At 39.3% G+C, this 16,520-nt stretch overlaps 1 protein-coding gene across 5 annotated transcripts in view; it reads left to right on the top strand.

Moving 5' to 3' along the window:
* Positions 1–1,107: 1,107 nt before the first annotated feature.
* Positions 1,108–16,520, top strand: part of Cobll1 (cordon-bleu WH2 repeat protein like 1) — a 154,149-nt gene continuing 138,736 nt past the window's right edge. For 4 of the 5 annotated variants that reach the window (XM_047544802.1, XM_047544799.1, XM_047544798.1 and 1 more), the window contains exons 1-2: positions 1,108–1,210; positions 1,915–2,032. In XM_047544802.1, coding sequence (XP_047400758.1) covers positions 1,123–1,210; positions 1,915–2,032 — 206 coding nt within the window. In that variant the 5' untranslated portion in view covers positions 1,108–1,122. Of the gene's footprint in view, positions 1,211–1,914; positions 2,033–16,520 lie in introns of those variants that run through there. The other variant, XM_047544801.1, reaches the window with a different exon arrangement.

The raw sequence follows: 16,520 nt of genomic DNA, 5'->3' as shown, positions 1-16,520 counted from the left end.
AGTTTAATGTCACTTTATTTTCATTTCATATGCAAGTGTGAACTGAACTATATTATGTACGAAAAACACAGTAAGGCCTGCTTATTATAGACAAATGACATCTTACTAGGTAGCATTTAGTATTTTACTTAATTTCAGCATCATTTTTGGTTTCTACAATGGATAAAAAGCTGAAGAGGCCTTCCTCAAGTATGGGTTCTAAACATCAGTTTAAAAACCTACCAATTTAAATTTTCATAACTCCACCTGTTATCTATCAGGGTGAAGTGGCTAACAGATTTGTTACTTGATGTTAATCAAAGCAGACTTCATGGAGGGTTTCTCCAACACTTCACTCCAAATACTTTTATTTCTAAAACTGTAGCTTCCAGTTAATTTCTTAGTTTCACATTATTTTCTGAAAGCAAGCTTTTGGACCCATCAAAATGACTTACACCTTAGAGCAACTGGCACTGAGAGTATATAGATAATACGCAAATATACCTGTTTTGTCAGCTGCAAAGAATTATCCAAAGAGCATGCAAGTGGGCAAACAGCTGTGTCTACGTGATTTCTTTACTCCTGTAAAACTGCCAAGAGATGAATGAAATCTACCATCCAATTCTAAGTTTATAGATTGTCATCAGACAAAATAATGTCCAGTCCTCACTTCACAGCTGTTATAGGTTTAAAACAAAACGAAAATATGATTTGGAAGAGTAGGGGAGCTTAAACCTGCCACCATGAGAAAGATCAGTGTCACAGGTGTTTTAATAGGATAGCAATCATAGAGGTAACACCCCGCCCCCCCAAATCCTGGATGTCGAAGGTCAGATTACAGGGAGGGCAAGCTGCAGGCCCTGTTCTGCGAGTTGCTCTCCGCACTTCCGCGGTGTAGCTCTGGGGTTCTCCAAGTGCAGACACCTTCCCTTTCTCCCCACCTGTTAGCTTTGGGCGCGCCAGGCTTTCTGAAGCGACGCCCTAGCGGTGGGAATGGGAACGCTCCGCCTGGGAGCTTTCTTTGGTTTGGCCTCTCCAGCTGTACCCCCAAAACCCTGAAGCCCTGAGGGAAGGAAATTCCAACTCGCTCCGCGCACACTCCCGCCCCGTTCCTCTCTCCGGCTCGCTGCCTTGCTCGCTCCGATGCCGCAGACCTCGTCCTCAGTTCTAGGCGGCCGTGCGGCGGAGGTGGTTGCGAGTTCCCGGGCTCTGGGCAGGGAAATGGGGCAGGGTGAGTGAGTCGGGTTGGGGTGAGGCTCCGCAGCGCTCCACGAACGCCCGGCCTCCCGCCTTCACTGCTGTGGGAGGCGCGACGCGCCCGGCCCGCGCTGGGCTGAGCCTCGGAGAGACTGCAGCTTTCCCCTCCGTTCAAGTCCTGGCTTGAGAGCCAAGCTGCAAGCGCGCGGGCCGGGGGAGGGAAGAGTAGGAGAGGAAGCTGCAAGAGAGAACAGGCGAGCCACTGTCTCCTTGAAAAGAAAGTAGGAGCCCTGGGTGGGAAAGAAAGATTAGCCCTCCCAACTTTTCTTCGGGAAAAGTTTTCCCAGGGCGTTTTGTTTGTGCAAACTCTGCCGGAGCAGCCCGGAGCTCCGCTGCTGGCGTGGTGGCGGTCCTTATGCTCCTGAACCCGCTGCTTCTCTCAGCCTGGGCAGCTCCTCTCCCTCCCCGACAGGCGCCAAATGGCTACCCTGTAAAGCCCACGGGGCGGAGGCTGCAGCGCCGCCTCCTGCCGCCTAGGCTTCGGCGGCCGCTAGAATCGGTGGAGATTGCGCCGGCGCCCGCGGGCTGGGAGCCTGGTCCCGCAGGTGGAAGCGTACCCGGGAGGCGGGCCCGCCCGGGGCTGAAGTGGGTCGGGCGGGCTCTTGACGTTAGGCCAGCCCCGCTCTGGCCTGGGAAGGCGCGCGTCCCGCCCTGACCCGCCGGCCTCTCCCACCCCAGCAGTGACGCGCCGCCTCGGAGCTGGAGCCCGCGGAGCACCCCGCAAGGCGATGGACAGCCAAACCCCCTGTGCGCAGGACGCCCCCGCGGCTCCCATGTCGATCGCCGCGCCGGCTGGGTAAGCCCGGAACGCGCGCCGCTGCTCACTCCCGAGGGCGAGGACCAGGGCAGCGAGGCCTCACCGGTTTACCTGGCTGGCAACTCGCTGCCCTGCCATCGGCCTGACTCACTGGCCGTTCTACACGCGGTCGGGGAGGCTGCTTCCTCCCTGCCTTTTTGGAGGCGGCCCGGGGTTGGGGTTTGGGTAGTTTTTAATTACTTTCTTACTGGGGTTGTCCTGGGTTGCGGAAGGCCAGCAGAATGCCAGGGACTGGGTGAGGAGTCCGGGAGCAGAAATTGTTAACAAAGGGCCCCTTGTTGGGGCTCTGGAGCAGCAGTGGACGATACCTGTAAGTGAGCCCTGGGAAGTGAGGAAAAAAAAAAAAAAGTTTCTTTGACCAAGAACTGAAGCAGAGGCAGGTGAGCATGTCAAGGTGACTGTAAGGAAGAGGTGCTCTGAAAGCGGGTGGAGGGCAACTGGAAGGTGTGCCAGCTGTCAGCCCGCATGACAGTTCCGGGAGCGGGCGGGGTGCTCGCCTCTGATTGGGGGTGTGTGTGCCTGTGGCCAATTGCTGATGCCAAAGCGGAGAGCAAAGTCAGTTTGCAAACAACTAAACTTTTCTTTTTATCCTCACGTGTTTGAGGAGAGATTGGAGGGGAAGGGGACCGTCACATGGTGAGTTAATATTAAATGAAGCATGTCTTCCTGCCAAATATGCTAATAATCACCCTGCTAAGCGTTTGGATAAACAGTGATGAGAACAGGTAGTTCTGCAAGAGATGAGAACCTGAAAAATAACCTTGGTCTTGGTAAATAGTTCAGGCGTAACATGTGTTCTGGTTGAGCTAAAGTGGGAATCCCCATTGCTAAAGTACAACTTTTTCCTTCAAGTGTTCCCCCGAGTCAGTTTCTTTTCTTTCTTAGTTTTTCTGAATACACAAATGCCATAAAGAGGATACGAACATTCCAGAAATAGAAAAGTTGAGGGGAAAGAAATCAACTTTGTTACTAATGAATGAGAGTTGTGCATGACCCAGCCCCCCGCCCTCCGAGTCTGAATTTAAGAGCGAAGAAGTCATTTTTCCCTGGAACATGACAGGCGTTTCCTTAGAAGCAAGTCACAGCATGTTTATTCATCAGAGACCATTCGAACATTGGCAGTTGTCTAGAGGAAACATGGAAAAGTCTCAAAGCAACATGACTAATCTAAAAGATATTTAGTATAATGCTTACGTATCGGAAACATGTAGTGTATGAATTATTTCATTTTCCTCCAAATTGCTACCTTCTCCCCCATGCAAATAGCTGTTACTGTTGAATTATGTTTCTATTTTTATCCCAGCTTTTCCATTGATTAGAATGGAATATATGAAACATATATCCTTTCATATATTCTACATTAGGATGTATGAGAAAAGGAATACATTTATAGACTGAGCATAAAAGCAAGGTCTCTAAATAGAGTGGCAGATTTTTGTATCAGGTTTCAGAATACTGAATTTGGGTAGTACTAAATAAGACAGAATTGCATTGTTGTATTTGGAAATGGATTAGGTTAAGCTACTATTTTTTTTAATGTACACAAAATACCCTCTGGCATTCATAAATTAATGCTATTTTGAATAAAAGTTCAGATGGCTCTGTGATGAAGGAAGGGAAAGTGACATGTACAGTAAGATACTTGCAGTTTTGTTTTTCAGACTTTAAAGGTTCAACCAAATTCTTTACTTTAAAAGGATGTACCTGTAATTTCTCACCTACTCTTTCCAGACTAAAGGAGGGACACCTGGAAAAATGCTTCAACGTTGGACCTAAGATAATACCCCCAATTCTATCTTTTTATCTTACACTCTACTCAGAGAAATCATCAATACTTTTCTACTTCATCTGTCTCTTCCACTGTCTATCGTGTCCCTTGGCATCTTTCAAAGGCCTGTTATGTATTTGTTGTATTCAGTATTGCTTTTGTTGTATAAAACCTAGACCATTCAAAAGATTTAAATTGTGGAAGAATTTATCCTAGCTAAGAGTATTTTGGAACTGACAGGGAGCAATCTTAATGTGTTATAATTGTAAGGTTTTAGAGCTAAATACCTTACATAAAAGATTAAATCATGACTCACTATTCTAGTAGCCTGTAAGGCCTAGGGTTAGTCCTTATCCTTGGGTATTACTGCTCAGAAGTTCTTTGTGGTTTTCCAAGGTTTACATCTTTGTAACACATCATTTTAAAGAAATTTAGTGCAACTCCATCTTTTGCAAATGAGAATTCAAGACCAGATATACCTGGCTACTGTTTCAGAGTGAATTAGTAGCAGAACCTGAAGGAAAACCTAGGGCTTTAGTTGCTTAGATCATTGGGTTAATTGCTTTCAGTATTTTCTTGATATGAAATGATAGAAAAATCTACATATTAACAAATTACCTGTGTTGAATCACTAACTCAGTGCTATGGTTTCAATATGGTTTGTCTTCTAAACACTCAAGTGCTGAATGCCTGGCCCCCAATGTAAAGGCATTGGGAGATGGTTCCTTTAAGAAGCGATTAGATCATTAAGAGGGATTAATGCTTCTCAAATGGGGGTGGGTTGGCTACCGAGGGGAGGGGCAGGGTTGCTGTAAAGTGATCTTGACTTTTTGCTTGCTCCCTTCCCTTTTTGCACACAATCCTACTGTGATGTTGTCCACCATAATATGACTCAGGCAGAAAGCCTTCACCAGAGGCCAGAGGACACTGCCTGATCTTGGACTTTCAGCCTCTAAAACTGTAAGCTAAATAAACCTCTTAAAAAAAAAAAAAAAAAAAGAAAGAAAAAGTGACCAGTTGCAGGCATTGTTACAGCAAAAGAAAATGGACTGAAGTAGTGTAGTGCTGTGTTTTTTTTTATACACTTCAAGTGATGTTGGTTATAGCCCTCTCCTTTAATTTCTATAAGTTAGCATGTTCAGGGGATGACTATTTTAGGAGAAGTAATTTTTTTATGGCCCCTCAGCTACTACTTTTTCTTTGGAACGTTCTAATTGTTACATTGCAAGGAATAGTTTAAAAAATGTTCAGTGCCTTTACACAGTTAATTCACATTTAGTATCCACTATACATTTTTTATGAGTTACCTGGGATAGATGGCGTATTCTTAATTTTAGTGGAAGTGTTGGTACACAGAAGGTTTTGGTCTTAGGATCGAGTGCTGGTAAATGCCTGGCCTTCATCACAGTTTGTTATCCTCTGGATTCTTACCTTGGCCTCTAGTGCACTGCCTTAATCCTTTACCATTCTTGATTAGTGTTTTTTTGTTGTTGTTTTGTTTTGAATAGCATGCAAAAGTATCCAATGTATATTTATATCTCAGAAGCCTCCTTGTAAGGAAATTCCAGGAAACCACACTGGACACTGGAAATCACATAAGGGAATTTATGCAAACAGAGTGTCTCCCTGCAGGGTAAGAGAGAAAATGAGAGGAAAAGAGAAAGGAAAGAGAAAGGGCATGAGCTAGAGAGTGTGGAAAGCGAGGAGGAGGAAAAGCAAGTTTGTAGGAGAGAGAAGCAAGAGAGGAAAGATGGCGGTCGAATTCCCTGGGGCTAACAGGGGACCAATAACAGAGAAGGACACTTGCAAGCTGACAGATGAACCAATAGCTAGCTAGGATGTTCACAGATTGACAAGTGGTTGGGAGGCGGGGAAAATGACTGCAATGGAATGGGGGGGGGCAGCTTTATACATTACACTGGTTATGGACATTATAAATAGGCTGAGTTTCAACTTCAAACATCATTAAGTCACAACTGGTTTGGTTTTTCTTTGAGGTTAAAATTTGCATGAAACTTTGTATACATATATTGTTAAATACATTGGTAAGAGGTCATTGATATTGACTAGGCTCCTTTTCTGGGCCCATCAGACCAAACCAATATAGTATTAAATCACAGTAACAGAAAGCTCCAGCCATTAGCTGATTAAGCTGTAAATAATTAACTAGTTAAGATATCACAACTGGTTAATTGAAGAGTATAGCCAGTTGACTTGTTTCTAGGCCTCACTTGTACTTTTCTGTGAATGTTGTTAGATCAAATTGCTAGTTAGAGTTCTTAGAACCTGCTGTGGTTCTGGTAGCTGTCTGATTCTCAAATCATTTTTTTACAAATTGGTGCAGCCACTCTGGAAAGCAATATGGCAATTCTTCAGAAAACTTGGAGTAGACCCACCATTTGACCCAGCTATCCCACTCCTCAGTTTATACCCAAAGGACTCAAAACCAGCATACTACAGCGATGCAGCCACATCAATGTTCGTAGCTGCTCAATTCACAATAGGTAGATTGTGGAACCAACTTAAATGCCCTTCAGTTGATGAATGGATAAAGAAACCATGGTATATATACACAATGGAATATTACTCAGCCATAAAGAAGAATAACATTGTGTCATTTGCAGGTAAATGGATGGAGTTGGAGAATATCATGCTAAATGAAATAAGCCAAGCCCAAAAAACCAAAGGCCGAATGTTTTCTTTGATAACTGGATGATGACACATAACGGGGGGTGCGGAGGCAAGAGAAGAATGGAGGAACTTTGGATTGTGTAGAGGGAAATGGGGCAGGAGGAGTGGGGGAAAGAAAGATAGTAGACTTGAGACAGATGTTATTACCCTATGCACATGTATGATTACGCGAATGGTGTGAATCTACATTGTGTATAACCATAGAAATGAAAAGCCGTACCCCATTTGTTTACAATGAATCAAAATTCAGTCTGTAAAAATAAAGTTCAAAAATGAATAAAGTGACTTATATGAGTATTGTCTTGATCCTTTATAAAACTGTTTGCTCCTTAATTTTTAAAAAAAAGTATCAATTCCAATAAATATCTTAAAATTTAGTACTTAAAAGGAGGCTAAATAGGTTATATCTTCAAGTCATAGTTAATGTTTTTGTGTGTTTGGATGATTTAACTCATGCAAACTAGCAACCTTCTTTCTTCATGTAGCAGTATTTTTATTCTCGCTGTTAGGTCACTACAAAATTTAAAGAGAATTTAAAATTAGAATTTTTGATTACCAAGTAAGAAAAATGAAATTTTTAGCAGAGCAATGCTAGACCTCTCTTTCAAAGTCTTAATTTCCTCTGAAGGACTTACAGGGCAACTGTTTTATGACCTTATCTTATTGATATGCTAGGTGTATTTATATAGTAATGTCATGCTTCATGTTATTAAGACTTAATAGTCAAAAACTCATGAGCTCTTGTTTTATGTGAAGCTTCTGTTTTTCTCCATTTTTGTTATTGTGGTAAAATACACATAACACAGAATTTACTGTCTTAAACATTTTGAAATGTACAGTTCAGTAGTATTAATATGTTCTGATTGTGCTGCTATCACCTACCACCTCCATACCCCTTTTTTGCCATTAGACAGGAACTTTCCCTTCCCCTCCCCCAGCAACCGCCATTCTACTGTCTGTCTCTGATTCTGACCACCCTGGGTTATAAGTGTAATCAGGCAGTCCCCCTACCATGTAATCATGTTTGTTTTTACATTTATAAATCACCTAAAAATTTATAATGCTTTTATTAGAGTATTATACATAACAGTTGAGTTCATTTCAACATAATCATACAAGCACAGAATTTAATTTACTTCATTTCAGTCTCCAGTGTCTCCTTTCCTTCCCTGCCCCCTTCTATTTCCCTTCCCTTACTCTTCTTCCTTCCACTCAATTAGTTTTAATTGTTTCTTTATAGATATACCTAAGGGTGGAACTCATTGTGTTATACATGCACATGGTGTAATTTTGTCAAATTCATTCTGCATTTCCTCCCCTTTCCTGCCCCTTTCTGCCTCCCCCTCAATCTCTTCCTTTATTGATTTTTTTCCCTCTATTTTTATGATATTTGACCCGTGCCACTTTTTTCCCCCCTTTCTTTGCTCTAACTGCCACAAGTGAGAGAAAGCATTCAAACCCTGATTTTCCCAGTCTGGCTTACATGATATTCTCCGGTTCCATGTATTTACCAACCACTGCAGTCATTTCATTCATTATGACTGAGTAAAACTCCATCGTGTATATATCCTGCATTTTCTTGATCTGCTCATCTATTGAAGGGCACCTGAGCTGGTTCTATAACTTGGTTATTGTGAGTTGCACTGCTATAAACATGGATATGGCTGTATCACTGTAGTAATGCAGTCTTCCTTGAGTGGCTTATTTCACATAGCACAGTGTCCTCAGTATCCATCCATGTTGTAGCAAGTATCAGTACTTCATTCCTTTTCGTAGCTGAATAATATTACATTCTATATAAAGGCCACATTTTGTTTTTCCATTCATCAGTGGATATTTGGGTTGCTTCCATATTTTAGTTATTGTGAGTAGTACAGCCATGAATAAGTACCAGTATCTCTTGGAGACACTGCTTTCAATTTGGGGGATATACAGATAGAAGTTAATTGGTGGATCATTTAGTAAAGTCATCTATTTTTAATTATTGAGGAACTTCCATAGTGTTCTCCACAGTGGATATACCATTTTACATTCCCATCAACAGTGTATAAGGCTTCTACTTTCTCAATACCCTCACAAACTGTTATTTTTTGGGTATTGATCCTAATGGTTGTGAGGCAGTATCTCGCCCTGATTTTGATTTGTATTTCCCTAATGAATGGGGATTTCATGCATATTTTTACTCATATATCTTCATTTGACCATTTACATATCTTTGGAGAAATGTGTATTTTTTTTTTTTTTTTTTTGGCAGTGCTGGGGATTGAACCCAGGGCCTTGTGCTTGCGATGCAGGCACTCTACCAACTGAGCTATATTCCCAGCCCCAAAATGTGTATTTTTTAAATTAAGTTTTGGACTTTCTGGATTTTTCTTTTTTTACATCTGGGTTTGTAAGGAGTTTAAGAAGTAAAGAGTCACACCTATACAGTTGCGTGTAGTGTCTGCTTTCACATTATAGTTAAGGAGTCCAGACAAAGACCACGTGGCCTGAAAAAATAAAAATATTTGTCCTCCGATTCTATCCAGGAAAATTTTGCTGACTTATGAAAAATTTGTCTAACTTATGAGATAAAAACAAGTGAAATACTGATTATCAAATTAAAATTCACTACTGGAGACTTCTAAGAATTGAACTTAAATGTCAGTTGGAACAAGGTGATTTATATTTTCTTTGCACGAAATGTATCCCATAATAAGGAATTTTGCAGAATGTTGAATGGTGATTGGTTTCATAAGACAAGGTTTTGTCCCTTAGCAAACATTTCATAATTTTAACTTTTATAAGGTATTGGGATACAGTTTGAAAAAAAGTGGAGATCTCTGAGCTGTAGAAATTTAAACACACACACACACACACACACACACACCCACAATGACTGATATGGTTGTATAGAAAAAAATGAGCCAAGGAGGAAATGGATCAGAGGTGGAAGGAGTTCCTATCCAAATTTTTGAGTCTATAGCATTTTGTGAGTTATGTCAAGCTGTCTTTATAATTTCCGGTAGTGTTTTTGTGGTGGTTGTTAAAGATTTTTCATATCCTTAAGCTTTTAGTGTTCTTACATGAGTATGATAGCTATGAGAATTTTTTTATGACTTTGCTAAATGTTTTCCCCATCTGTTATAGTAAAAACAAACTAAAAGTATGGGAGAATGAAGTTTCCCATGACTATTTATAAAGGGCCAAATGTCTTCAGTTTTGCATTCAAACTTCATATCTAAGGAATGAATCCGCTGGAAAAGGCTCTGAAGTACTGGCTTGTCTTTGAAAAATGTCAGAGTAAGCTTGGGTTATTAGTTTTATTTTTTCCTAGATTTTAAGTTCACAGTACTATTTATAAATTTAGATGTTTTTGAACTCTTTATGGACTTGAAACATAAAGCTGTGGAATTGAATTGTAGAGTATTTTACCAAAGTAACTGGGATGGTCATTTCAGTAGCAAGAATGTGAAGGCAGGAGAAACAGCCCAACCCTTAGGAAGTGGAGAACAGTTCTATTTGTACTTTTAATATGTGTCTAATAGTGGTTACGTAGATTTTTACAAAGGTCAAAATTGCCCAATTTCATAGGCAATAAATAAACTAAGCTGTTTGGGTTCCTGCTTCTTGTGGTGCTCGGTGTTGGGTAATACCTTGATTTTTTTTTTTTTTTTTTCCTCTGCCTTTACGTGTTGACACATGCTCCTCAGGCACACCATCAGAAATTTGAGGAAAAGTGTAGTACACTACAGAATTGGGTCAGTTTCTTAACTCTGCCTACTTTCTGGAAAAAAATGGAGTCCATGAAGTCCTTCAAATTTGTGGCTATGAGGCAATAAGAACAAAGTCGGAGCCGGGAGCAGTGGTGCTCATCTATGATCCGAGGCAGGAGGATTTCGAGTTCAAAGCCAGCCTTATGTGAGACCCTAAGTAACTGAGCAAGACCCTGTCTCTAAATGATAAAAAAAAATAAATAAATTATAAAAAAAAAAAGGGCTGTAACTGTGGCTCAGTGGTTCAGTACCCCTAGGTTCAGTCTCTGGTACCAAAAAATAAATAAAAATGGAAGTGGTTATGGAGAAGAATGATTTTGTGAATCCCTCACATTAATTTCCTCTAATTACTCTTGTTTTCTATTGAATTCCCCAATCGAAATCAGAGGTATAGGTATAATGTAGAAGTTTTTTTAAAGCATGAGTGAATAGGTCAGGTCTTCCTTTGTAATTCCTACAGAGTTGTGTAAAATTCTTCTGGATATATTTAAAAGAGTAAAAATGCCATTCGGGGCAGGATTTGATTTTTGAAAAATAGCCAAAGTGTTTCAGAGGTAAGCCTCTGAAATGAATAATTTTGGGTTCAAAATTTGATGGTCCCCATAAAATAGTGATTCTTTAAATTATTTTGTATGGTGCATAGGTCGACTTTAGGATTAAAAGTCAAAACATCATGTAATTATAATGATAGCATAACTGGAAAAAAGTACATTCTCTCTGATTTGATGGATTGACACACAATATTGGTATGTATTCTGGTGGATATGTTAAATATACCATTTCACTTTATGACCTAACATTACAGCTTCTGTATGTAAAATGATTTCTCCCCACACACTTTTATTGGTGCATTATAGTTGTACATATTGATGGAATTTGTTGTTTCAGATTCCTAAGTGCACACAATATAACAGTATAATTTGGCCCTCAGGGCCTCTCACCCTTTATAATGATACATTTCTAAGGAAGTGGACTTAAAATACTCCTGTGTGAGACATTTGTTGCTAATCTTTGAGGATTTCCATCTCTCATCTGTCTTTGTGCACGTGCACATATGCTATTATTTCTGGAGAAACAGAAGTAGGAAAAAGGAGCCCAAGGGGAGCAGTGGTGGCAGGAGCCAAAGTTTTACAGCTGCTGCAGTTGTGTCAGTTCAGATGTGCTGGAAAAACAGGAAGCTGAGCAGCTAAATGTGAACATGACTACCACCCTACCATTTCCAGGCCTGATGGATGTGCCATATTTCTAGACCAATTGAGTCAGCAGTAGTCAAGATAATTATAGGAGCCATTGAATTTACTTTCTTATTTGTCCTAAAGTGGATGTGAGTTATGACAAAGTGGAGTGTCAGCGGCGACCCATTGTTTCTTCTTTTACACCCGATTGCCATTTGCTATATAACTGCTTTCACAGAATTAGGAAAGAGAGAGGGCTGCTGTCTGACTGGATAGCATCTGTGTTTCTTGGTCTGTGGCTGCTCTCATTCTCAGGTGACAGTGTTCTAGTTATTGGCTATCTTATCAGACTTTGCTTGTGGGTTCTTCCTACTCTTGCTTCTACAGAAGATGTGTTGTTCTCCATTCCCAAGAGCAGCTCAATGCTCTCATTTTTGCCATGCTTCAAGAAAGAAAGCTGAAATTGGCACAGAAGAATGTCAGCAGGTGAAAAGGAACTAGATTTTAAATTTTGTTGTGATCCTCTTACCAGTCCTTTATCTTGGTTTTTTTTTTTTTTTTTTTTTTTTTTTTTTTTTTTTTTTGCGGTACTGGGGATCGAACTCGGGGCCTTGTGCTTGCGAGGCAAGTACTCTACCAGCTGAACTATCTCCCCAGCCCTTTTTTTTTTTTTTTTTTTCAAGTTTTATTGTGAGAGTTTATTACCTATGAACTTTTTTTTTTTGGGGGGGGCATTTAACACTGTGAAATGTGACTTCATTTGAATAGAAAAAAACACGAGTGATCTGAAAGACCACCCTCGACATTTTTGTTGGGAGAAAATTTATATCTAGAACCCATTTTCACTTCTAGTCTATTCTAATTTAGCACATGTTATCTTAGAAATAATCTGTTCTAAAAGGGGCAATGTTCAAGAGTAATTCCCACTTTCTATTTATGGTCTTATGTGTCTGTAGAAATATATAGAAAATTGACCCCTAGGTGAAGCTAAGAAAATACAGTCCCGCAGTCTGTTGCGTGTCTTGCAAAGTCTACGGACATGTTTCTAGTATTTAGTTCTGTGTTTATTAGTAATATAGCTTTAACTTTCGGGAATTCTTAGAATTTTTTTCATCAAATTCAAGATTTCATGTACATATTTACAGTGCAGCACTTTAGGATTTTTATTTTTTGTATATCACTTTTAAGCACTAAACTGATCATGCAAACAACTTCATGGCAATGCTAAAAGTTGTTCAAAGACATTGAATATTTGTAATTATTGGTAACTCAAATTCTTTTTTTAAATGATCCTTCCAGATATTGAGCATATCAATTGTCCGCACTAGGAGACTTGAAAGTCAGATTTGGAGTACTCATAGTTTTCTTTTATTACTGTAAAACCTAGATAAGGTAGAGACCAAGTTTCTGGAATCCCACAGACATTTTGAATGGCTTGGACATGAAGGTGCCCCAAATATCAGTGGCATTGCTGGGCACCATGGAGCACACCTGTAATCCCAGCAATTTGGGAGGCTGAGGCAGGAGGATTTCAAGTTCGAGGCAACTTAGTAAACCACTGTCTTCAGAATAAGAACTGAGAATGTTGCTCAGTAGTACACTGCCCTTGGGTTCAATTCCCAATACTGAAAATTTTTTTTAATAAAAAAAATATGAAAAGTCATTGAAGGAATAGCTTGGGGCACTAAGAGATGATGTACTGTTCTGAAGGTGTACATAGATCAGGAGACAGGAAGTAAATGGTACAGTAAAACTAATTTCTTCCTTGACATCTTTTACTACCTATCAGTCTTCAGTGAGTATTTTGAATGATTCCCCGTAAAGAAGCTACTCAAAACATTTCAGGCACTCACACATTTATCTTTTTTTTTTTTTTTTTCTGGTGCTGGGGATCGAACCCAGGGCCTTGTGCTTGTAAGGCAAGCACTCTACCGACTGAGCTATCTCCCCAGCCCACACATTTATCTTTGATAGTTAAAGGCTGTATGAGAAGCGTTGTGCTTCACATCAGGCAAAACCTCTTCATAGCAGTATTGTTCATTCTGCAGCACAATTTGGGCAATGTGTGAAGAACCTGCCCCAGTTCAGTTACCACTCAGGTGCTGAGCCATTGTGGATTCTGCAGCCCTAGGACTCTCTCCTCAGAATGATAAGCAGCAGTATGCCAAACATCCTCAGGGAGGAAAGGAGGTGCTTAGGAGTTGATAATGGAGGCCCTTTTTCTTCCTCAGTCTTAGAGAAACATGTACTGCTTATGTTTAAAACTGCTAATGAGAAATTGTTTCCACTGATATGTGCATTTAAAGCTCTAAAACCGGCTCTCCAAAGGAAAAACAAAAAGTATTTTCAAATAAAGTGGAAAAAATCGGGATCTTTGGATAATAACCCCATTCATATAAATTAGTTTTTTTTTTTCATTTTATATCTCAAATACGAGTGTATTTGAGTTGTGTATAGTACTCAGTTCCTCCCTTTCTCTGAGCTCTTTGTCCTCTGCTTATACTTTTACACTACTGCTTCGCATAAGAAATAAATTTCATGGGATGTTGAAGGGGAGAATTTTCTTTTTCCTTCCTTGGTTAGCTAAGTAGGTATTTATTTTGCTAATATGAAATGTAAGGATAATAACATTTGCACTTGGGGACATAAATGAAGAAAGGAGCAAAGTAGCATGGAAAATATATTCAGTTAATGGAAAAATGAAAACAGTTTTAGGAGGCAGAAGGAAAGGCGGCTTAGCTAATGCTAGCCTGCTGCCACTAAACAAGCAGTTTGAGGTTTGAAGGTTTTGATCTTTTATGTTCTTTTTGTTATTCTGGTACTGATCATGAAACACAGCTGTGATCTTAGGGGATGTTTTCTGCCCAAAATCACATATAACCCTTTCAGAGGTATATGTGATTTGGGGAAAAGAGATTCATCCAAATTAAATTGAGAATTGTGGCCATGACAATACTTCTTTAGTGATGTTGATGGATCACCTCAGTTGTGTTAGTAGGCAGTATATTCAAATGGCACCAAACTCAAGAGGAAATTGAGGAAGCTCCTTCCAGCCCCTTGGCTCCTGTCACACAGGTTTATCCCCAGAGGCAATCAGGATTGGCATTTCTTTGGAATCCTGACGGGATATATTATACTAGCAATTTAAAATTTTCTAATATGCACATTAGAAACAATTTAAATGATAAACTGTATAGAAGAATGTGTGGGACAGTTGCTTCTCACAGTGAGCAAATGGGTGTGTGTTGTTTTCTAATACTAATACTGTTTTGTACCTTGCTTTAACATCTCTGCAGTTATTCCATTTCTTTACATAAAGGACTTTATTTTTATTTTTTTAATCACTGTATTTTTGTAGGAATGAACTGTGATTTGTATAAACAGGTCCCCTACTAATGAATGTTCAAGTTTGTCCCCGGCACACAACCCTATGCCTTTGCTATTAAGTGGTCATTTAACATCTTTTATGCAGTTTACAGTCTGTTATAAAAGGCAGTTATCTGTAGTACTCTTGACTGCTTCTTTTGGGTAAATAACAGGGTTTAGTTAAATTCTCAGACATACCTAGACACACAAAAGTCAGTTATTGGATAAATATTTGAATTTATGTGAACTAAAATCAGTGTTGGAGATGGAAGGAAGAGAATTATTTGTCCATTGAAGTAGTAGAAGCTTGATTATGCTAAGTATTGATCTGAGTATAGAATCTTGTTTCTGTAGCCATTAACTAATGAATTTTTGCTGAAATACCATCAAATATTGCAAATAAATAAATAAAATCGTTTTATTTCTCTAAGCACTCTATTGTAATATTTCATTCATGATTTGAGGTTCTCTTTTAACATTCCCTGCAGTGTGATTTATGAAAAATATGCATTTCCTTAGTAGTATAAGTGAAAATTCTTAGTAATGTTGTTTATATCTTAGAGAAAACAAAAACTTTGACCTTCACAGGCAGAGTAATTTAGTGGGATATATGGACTATATTCTTATTTAAGACCCTAAATATTCCTATTTTGAATAATGTAGCATTTGATTTATTGAATAGGCTATAGGTTTCGAAAATGATGTAATTAGTCATTAATTAGCACATAAGAATTTTCACTCATTTGGAGCAACACCCTGAAATCTAAATGAACAACCTTGTTATTAAGATTAAGGACTTCTGTGGATGGAGGAAATTAGACTATTGATGTGAACAATAATAAGTCAAAGAATAAAATCAAATAATAAAGGGTATTTTAGCTCAAGAAAGAGATTAAGAATTTAGACATATCATGAATACAAGAAGATAAATTGCTAAACAGGCACTTAGAAGAGCTGGTATGAATTTTCTTTCTCCCTAGAGTTTTCAAAATATGTGTCTTTTACTTCCCAAAATTGTACCCAAAATTGGTACAAAACTACAGAGTACAAAGAAAAACAGGTTTGTTTTTTTTCCCCCAAAGAATATTTTTGGAATAAATTGGTATTATATGTTCTAAAATAAATTCTAAGCCAGAATTCATCTTTAAAATAAAAAATAAGAAAAACTTCTAGAAGTGATAACGTGGGCAGGTGATACAGCTTTCCACCAAACACTTTGAGTGAGCCTACTGCTCTTCCTTTAACTTGGCAACCTACCTTATGATCTTCTGATGCAATGGACTAGTGCACTTGGCTCTCTGACATTAACAGCATTGCTCTGGTTTCAAATAAAACTAGTGCAGCCAGAAGGCAGATAGTGCTTGGCAGGCAGCTGTTGCAGAGTGAACTTCGAAAAAGATCTGGACCTGAATCTCTGTCATTCACTGGCTCACACATTTGGTTTCCCTTTTCTGAGACTCATTTTCTTTTCTCTCTTTTCTTTATTTATTTTTTTATTTTTATTTTTTTCATGAGGCTTAATTTCCTCCATGATGTAAGAGGATATAAATATGAATGAAAGTGTGGCAATAACACCAGCCCATATGAGGTATTCCGTGTTTGTTAAATTTTACATCATATTGTTCACGTTGTTAGAAAGCAACCCATTGGAATGCTGTCATCATTGCAAATCAGAACTACGCTGAGATTGCATTTCACTCCAGTTAGAATGG

The sequence above is a fragment of the Sciurus carolinensis genome, chromosome 3, assembly GCF_902686445.1.
Source record: "Sciurus carolinensis chromosome 3, mSciCar1.2, whole genome shotgun sequence".
NCBI lineage: Eukaryota > Metazoa > Chordata > Mammalia > Rodentia > Sciuridae > Sciurus > Sciurus carolinensis.
This window is presented reverse-complemented; position numbering and strand designations above follow the sequence as displayed.